Source organism: Choloepus didactylus, chromosome 19, assembly GCF_015220235.1.
Source record: "Choloepus didactylus isolate mChoDid1 chromosome 19, mChoDid1.pri, whole genome shotgun sequence".
Lineage (NCBI taxonomy): Eukaryota > Metazoa > Chordata > Mammalia > Pilosa > Megalonychidae > Choloepus > Choloepus didactylus.
The window spans coordinates 2,696,297-2,704,245 of record NC_051325.1 but is presented as its reverse complement, the minus strand read 5'-3'; the positions used below and the strand labels follow the sequence as shown (position 1 = coordinate 2,704,245).

The 7,949-nt window shown below is 40.6% G+C and overlaps 1 gene segment (V, D, J or C); it reads right to left on the bottom strand.

The window, feature by feature from the left end:
- Positions 1–2,808: 2,808 nt before the first annotated feature.
- Positions 2,809–3,384, bottom strand: LOC119515987. The segment is given in 2 exon segments: positions 2,809–3,197; positions 3,282–3,384. Coding segments are annotated over 2 exon segments (435 nt in total).
- Positions 3,385–7,949: the final 4,565 nt, after the last annotated feature.

Genomic DNA, 7,949 nt, shown 5'->3' with positions numbered 1-7,949 from the left:
TACAAAGACAGTATTTTAAGGGGACAATATTTCATGACAACATAAAGTCTTCCAACATTAGCATCGTGGGTACACTGTTTTTAGTATTACAATGATTAAATATTAGTGGAACATGCAAATTCTTCAGAAAGAAATACTATGATTTTGGGTAAGACCACTTATGAGAAGCCTGGCAATGAATAAGTGAAAACAAAAAATGGATTGGCTCATTAGACTTTGAGGATGAACTTGTCTTTATTCCATAGGGCAGGACACATCCTGGGAATTTCAATGAAGGTTTTCAGTGAATTTGCCAGGAGAAGCTGGCTGGTTGAATTACAGATGGAAATTCTCCCTTCTGACTACCCAAATCATCACTTCTTTTAAGGCCTTTAAGTTAAAGCTAACTGACTGGATCAGTGTTCTTTCACTGCAAAAAGTAGTTTCCTTAGTTAATGTAGATGTAATCAGAGATAGATGCAGTCAACATAGTGGTGGCTCAGAGCTATAAAGTATCTTCACATTAACAATCAGGCCTGTGCCTGCTGGACCAAACAACTGGGCACCATAACTAGCAGATTTCTCATGAGTTAACCATCACAGAAAGTGAGACAAGGACAGTGAGGGCTGAGCCAAAGCTAGGCTGGGCTTTGGGCCAATCTGAGGATTTCAAATTGTGAATATTATTTGTTTGCATTTCTGCAAAGTTGTAGCCTGAAAGGGAGAGAAAAAGAATGAACTACTTAAGTAAGTCTTGCCAGCATAACAGAAGTGAACATAAAGCAAGAAGAGAAACTTTATTCAATTTTCCAATAAACAAGAATTAAATACCTAAATAATATATTTCCCAATCATCAGGAATTTGTGTATGCATGCCTTGGGTCCCAGGCACTCAGTTCCATGGTTTCTCCAGATGGGGTGTTGTTGGAGGACAACATTGTGAGTGGGACATGAGAGGAGGCTGTTGTGGAGGGTCACTTGGGCTTAGGAGAGAAGAGCCTGACAAGGTAACATTACCCAGTGTGATAAACTCAAGCCACAGTTTTTGGAAGTTATGAAGTTTGATGACTGACAATGTGTGAGTTGGTATTTATTTGGTGGGACTTATATGTCCCCTAATAGTGAAGGAGTATCCAGCTGTTGTGAATCCCATCACTTTCTCTTTCCTGATGAGCACCCAGCTGCCCTGAAGATCCTTCTGCGGCCTTGGAGGACTTGGTGCCTAGGCCAGGGCTCTAGGTAATGCAAGCTGGTTATAGGTGAGGTGAGCTAGGCTCTTAGTGAGGAGATCCAGGATCTGATGAGGTGAATAGGCTGCTGGGTGATGTAAGCTGGTCTCTGACTGAGGAAATATGGCTCTGAGTGACATAAGCCAGGTTGTCTGAGGGGAGCTGGGCTCTGGTTGGGTTGAATCAGGACCTGGATGAAGTCAATCAGGCTCTGGTAGAGATTTGTAGGGCTCTGGGTGAGGTGAGTCAGATTCTGGGAGAGTGGAGTTATGTTCTCTGTGAGGTGAGTCAGACTGTGAGGTGAGTTGGGCTCTGGCTGCATTGGGGTCTGAGTCAGACTTGGCCTCTGAGTGAGGGGATTAAATCATGATATAGAGCACGTTTGTTTCTGAGTGAGGAGAGTCTTGCTTAGTGTAAGGAGATCTGACCTCTGGGTGATCTGAGCAGGGCCCTGAGTACCTGTTGCTCTATGTCTTATTTTGGAAATTACCAACCAGAAGCTTTAAAATATCATTCATATGATTATTACTATTGCATATGGGCAAGGGGGTTAGGCAATGGTGGATCCAGGGGTCAATATAGAGGACAGAACTTTCTTTTTCTGCCTCTTTAAGGCAAGTTGGAGAAATTTGTGATATACTTGGCTTCCCAGGATGTGCTGGAATGTGAGATCCAATTACACATCTGAGTATGACTGGCTTCCTCTGAGGACCCACAGGTAAGCTCTGCCTCAAAAGCCTGTGGTTATGGAGGGAATATTAGGAATTAGAAAAACATTTTTCTGCTGACCTAGCATCTTCAAATAAAATTATAATGGTGCCCTTGATATATTCATAGAAAAATATTTGATGATGTTAGGGAGAAATATTTTGTGACAAATGACTGGTAAAGGCATGAAAAATTTAAACTAATGAATTTAGTGAATATCAATTGTATGAAGAATATCTATTCAATTTAAAAATGATACATTCTGAACTTGTATTTTAACATATATATATGTATTTTAGTATACATGTAAAACGTGTCTTGGACACAATGTTGACATTTTATGTAATAGATACATAATAGATAAGGACATTAGTTTAGGGGCAGAGACCTGGTCTCTGTTGCAACTTGAGGAGGAGGTAAAAAATTGAGGCACTTGGATGCTGCTCCTAGGGAGGGTCAGGATTTCCCACCTCCTCATTATTGCCATGAGGACATGGGGCTCCACAAGAGGGTGAGTGGGGGATTACTTCCCTAAGCATTCTCAAAATATCTGAGTTATAGTGAGGGGAATACCTTCACAGAGATGATAAATACAAATTTTGTTCACATTTTCTTTCACATAGGAAGGGAAAAGATTAGCACGTTTCACATAAAATTTTGTTAGTATGCATGTGTGTGTTATAATATCCACTTAGCAACAATAAAAACAGAAACCTGTTCTGAGTTTGACTCTTGGACACACAAAGCACTTCTTAGAATAGGTGCAAAGGCAGTTCTCTGGGAGTTACATGTACTGAAGCAAGAAGAGGGAACCCCAGGCAAGGCCAGGAAACTCCTCTCAGCCCCTCTCTGCAGCTGTCCATGGGGATGGCCCCTGAGCAACCCCTGGTGGTCACAAGTGCCCCCTGCAGCCCAGCCCCTCCTGCACCCTCAGGGGAGGTTTTTGTCTGGGCTCACACTGAATTCCCATCACTGTGTCTTTTGCACAGTAATATGTGGCCGTGTCCTCGGGGATCAGGCTGCTCAGCTTTAAATAAACTTCATCCTTGGAGGTGTCTCTGGTGATGGTGAGTCGTGACTTAAGAGTTGGGTTATAGTTTGTGCTTCCACCACTCCATATTACTCCAACCCACTCCAGCCCCTTTCCTGGGGACTGGCGGATCCAGCTCATATCATTGCTTGTTATAGAGGATCCAGAGACAGAGCAGGTGAGGGGCAGGGTCTGTGAGGGCTTCACCAGGCCAGGTCCTGACTCCTTCAGCTGCAACTGAGACAGGACACCTGAGGACAAAGAGAACCACAGTGAGTCCTGTGCTCAGATGCATCATCCCTATTACCTTCATGTCCGAATCCTGAGACACTTACATCTGGGAGCTGCCACCAGAAACAGGAAGAAACACAAGGCTTTCATGTTCTTTTGGATGATGTCTTTGACTCCCAGAAAATGTCTCCAGAATCAGAAGAAGCCTGTTTTTAAATAAATGTGCCCTGTCATTTCATCTGGTTATCTAGGTGGTGATTTGCATATGCATGATATCTTTCTAACTAAATGTCAAAGGAAGAGGGAAGGACATTTTCTTTGGTGCTGCCCTCTGAGAGTTAAGCTGGGGTTGCATCATCCTCTCTCAGTTTCCTCTTCCTCTAAGCATAGATTCCATGTCCTCCAGGAAAGACATATGCTGTGTGAGCTGATCAGGGAGACAGGTATTGTCAAGCATTGCAATGGCTTTGTAATAGGTTCAGTGTGCCTCTACTCCAAGGGATGTATTTTTATATGAAATACTCACCACAAGTCCAGGGACCTCTGAATCTCTGGAAACACATTTTGGTAAATTACTTACCTCTGTTATCAAACTATATGATATATTCCAAAATATTGAGGTAGCATTTAATGTAGAAATAACAGTGGATTCAGAGACAACTTGGACTATGGATTTTTCTCTAAGCTGGAAATGACTCTCAGTGATTCACTAACTTGGGTGAACATGTTGTCTACTGATACAGCTTCATCCCAATGAATGTTCAATGATTACTGTATGTTTGATTTTTGTAATGCAAACCTATCAATATGTTTATTTTTGAGAAAGGGTAGATATTTCTGCTAAGATTGGTAATCATTCTTATTGAAGGGCAAATAATGCGCAGCCCCCTAATCCTGTTTTTCTTTTTCAACTGCATATCAGTGAGAAAACTACTTTGTGCTCTGTCCTTGAGGGGAAGTTTTAGGAAGTTAAACTCTCCTCAGGGTTAAAATAGAGACATCTTGTTGAAGGATTTCAGCCTATGCATATACAGGAAAGTGGTCTTCATGTACAAGTTCAAGTATGTTAACGTTGTCCATTTCTGCCACTTAGGATTATGGACTTTGGATTCAGTGGAAATTTTTCACACACTCAGGTGAAGTAAAAGACAAAATCCTTGCCAATAGACTTACACAGTGATTGGTTTACAGAGTGTTGAGCATAAAATGGCCTGAGGGAAACAGCTCTGAAAACCAACTGAGAGCTGCTTCTGTGAGATCCTGTATTAATGAATCATGGGATTGTGTCTGAGATACTGTAAGTTAGTCCAGATGGAGATCACAGCAAAGCTCCATCCCCTTCTGCTGTGTGACTCTGAATATTTGACCTCACTCCTCTGTGCTTCAAACTGAAAAGAAGTAAGTTGGGAAATTCAGTAGTAACTTTCATGTGAACATCATAGGTTTGCCATCATGTTAGATGTTATTACAAATGTCATTAGTTTTACTATCTCCCTTGAAATTAGAATGGGCCTGTGTGATCCCTCATCTCTGAACATGAATTTAGAAATATCACCTGCTCTCTTCTTGCCCCTTACTTCTCACAGCCATCCCTAAGCCTGTACATTGGTTGAATGTGGTTGCAGTATTTTTGAAAAAAAATCATTAATTCTGCAAATAAACAGAGCAGTATTCCTGGGTATTATTCATTTAGCTTGAAATATGTTTTGCTTATGTGTAATATATTTACTTTCTTCATGTTTGTATTCTCTAGCCTCACTTGGAAGCCCAGTTATAACATTAGAAATATGGAAGAATCACATTTACAGCTGGCAAATTTTCATTAAGTTGGTACATGCAGATCTGGTGCTAATTACTTTAGGTTATCACAGATGTTTGATAATGTAGCTATCAGTTTCTAAGGTGGAATAAGTGGATGATGAATGTATCATTAGTCTATTAAGCCACATCATTTTCTTTCTGGCCACTGAGTATAAAACACAGAATAATTCAAATAACTACACTTACAGGAGCTAATTCACATCAGTTCATATATTAACATGGTCAGCCAAATTGACGCAATCTCATTTCTCCATCAGATATTTGAGCCTCTCTGGGCATGTGACACAGTTCTAGCCAGGGGGATGGAGTGAATTTCTCTTGGGTCATTCCTAGATCTTTAGAAGAATACTTCAGAAGAAAGGCTCCCCTCTCCTGATCCCATCATCATATCTTCACGTAGGTCTCAGGTTGCTGTCACCATGTCCATAAATGATGTGCCTCAACTGGAAGATGAAGTTGACATGGTATGTATATATCATTGTGTAAAATTCTGAATGTTAAATATCCAAGTGTTTTCCCATTAGAGTAACCAATATGGTGGCATATTTATCTCAGCTTCTTATTATTTGGATCATGAATTTCCTCATAGTTTAGGCAGACTTTGTTTTCTTTTCTTCAGTTAATTTTGGAAGAGTCATACATAGCAATGAATAAGAATTGTGATATAATTAAACAGATTCAAAAATCAGATGTCTGAGTGAGCATAGTGTCAGCAAAGGACAGGGAGTGGACATGGAGAAATCACAGGATTTTGCTGAGAATGGAAGCTGGAGCTGCTTTACTTGCAGATGTGGCATGTGCTGAGATCACCTGGGATAGAAGCAGAAGCATATGTTTATCCAGGTAAGAGGAGGGATGGGGTGTACATTATTAACATGATGATAAATAGTGAGGTATTGGACCCATTTATTCCTTGAGAATAAGACAATTGTATGTACATCACAATAGTGAGTATAATATGTGAAAAGCCTGAACTGGACATTTGTGGAGAAGAAGGAGAATGGGAGTTTTATCACTACTGTAGGGACATGTGAGTGAGAAAACAGACCTGAAATCCCAAGGGAAGATGAATTATGGAAAATATATCACTAACATGCAGAAAAACTTGTAAGGCACAAGTGCCAGTCATCATTGGGAAAGAGGGGGAATGGGAGGTACATCATTGTCAAGAGTAAAAAGGCATGAGAGGGCACAATTAGATATGTCTAGAGAACACGAGGTATAGAACATAGTCACCAGCAAGTAGGGGAGGCAGTGAGGCAAGGTAACAAGGTCTCATACTGGACACTGAAGTGACCAAAGCAATGACACAATTTTGAGATAATGGAGAAAATTAGGAGCCAACTTCTCATTTATCACATCATCAAGGGACACTGAGAAAGAAGTAATGAGATAATAGCAAAGACTCACAGAGATAGTATCTGCTTTGGACAGTGAAGAAACAGAAACTAGACTGAAGAGGTTGTTAGTATTCATTTTGGTGCAGCACTGAGAAACAGTGAGGAAAATAACTCATCCAATTCCTTCTGGGGCATGTGGTAGGAGAACATATTTACCTAGTGAAAAGCTGGATTGAAGAAAATTTGTGGAGTTAGAAAGGAATCTGAGTATATAAGTTAAGGTATGTGAAGAATGAAACCATTTGAACAAATTGCAGAAAGTTCAAATAAATTTTGATGGTGAAAGGGCTCAAGGTATAGCTTGAAGAAAAGAAAAATCAGAGCAGAATGAGAGAAAGGATGAAGGGAAAAAAAAAGGCACACAAACTTACCATGCAGAGAGTGCTGCTAAGAAATTTTCCAAGAGAATATAACATTGGCACAGGAACCTTGTGTGAGTAGTTTTCTCATTGCTGAAAATACCTACTATTCCAGTGAGACTGGTTCTCACTGTTCATTGAACAATTATGCTTGGAAGTTAGTGATAATTGCAGGTATAAGAGAACCTGGTGCAGTGCAGTGGAAACAATGATGTCACCCAGAATTCCAGAGATATGGATCTGTCCTTGGAGACAGGAACAGCATCATCAGCAAGGATGTCCCTGTAAAGGAATCTTTGTGAGGTCTAACTTCCTGGTGTACCAGGCTGGGGGGCACATCAGTAGGTAATCAGTACATCAATTTTCCTTCTCCCCCTTTCATTGAGAAATGAGATGAGGTCAGTACCTGTTTAGACACAATGTCCCTGAGGCAGCCTTTTGGACCCCTATTTCACTACCACATTTCTCAGCACACCAAGGGTTGTCCAGCTGTTGATTGCCCATTGGTCACCCATGGTGTTAATGTCACATGCAAGAGATTTTCCAAAAGTAAGCAGGGAAGGAAAAATTTCCATAATGTAGGTGGCTTCTTTGAGTAGGGTTTCAATGACAATATGAAGAGGACAATCTGCCTCAGAGAAAAAGACATTTATTTCAAATGGAAACACAGAATGCTCTTTTACTGTCAGACCTGGCCAAACATAAGAGAATTCTAAACAAATATATTTTCCCAAACACAAAAAACTTAAAGTGACTCATTTTCTGCCCTGTTTTCTAACCATTTTAGTTGATATAGCCCACAATAAGGCAAGGCCTAGATCAAATTCTGAATGTGAGTCTACCATTAAAATATAGGAACATTTCTTCTTATAAAAACAAAAATATTCCAATTAAGGAACTTCAGTAGAAGGCACAGAATCATTTCTAGAGTGATCCCACGGGGGAAGCTTTCAGTTGGACAGGAAACCCCAGACACTGACTGGAAACAATCCCTCAACTGAACATCTGCACCTGATCCTTGGGCTGGACACTGTGCCCAGTGAGTCCTGAGCACCCTCTGCAGACAAGACACCTCCCACCACCCTGGAGGGGAGGCTTGAGTGGAGTTCCCAATGACTCTTTTTCACTATTTATCTTCTATGGGAAAACACAAATGTGAAGTCAGTCCTAAATTTACCTATTTACAGATAAA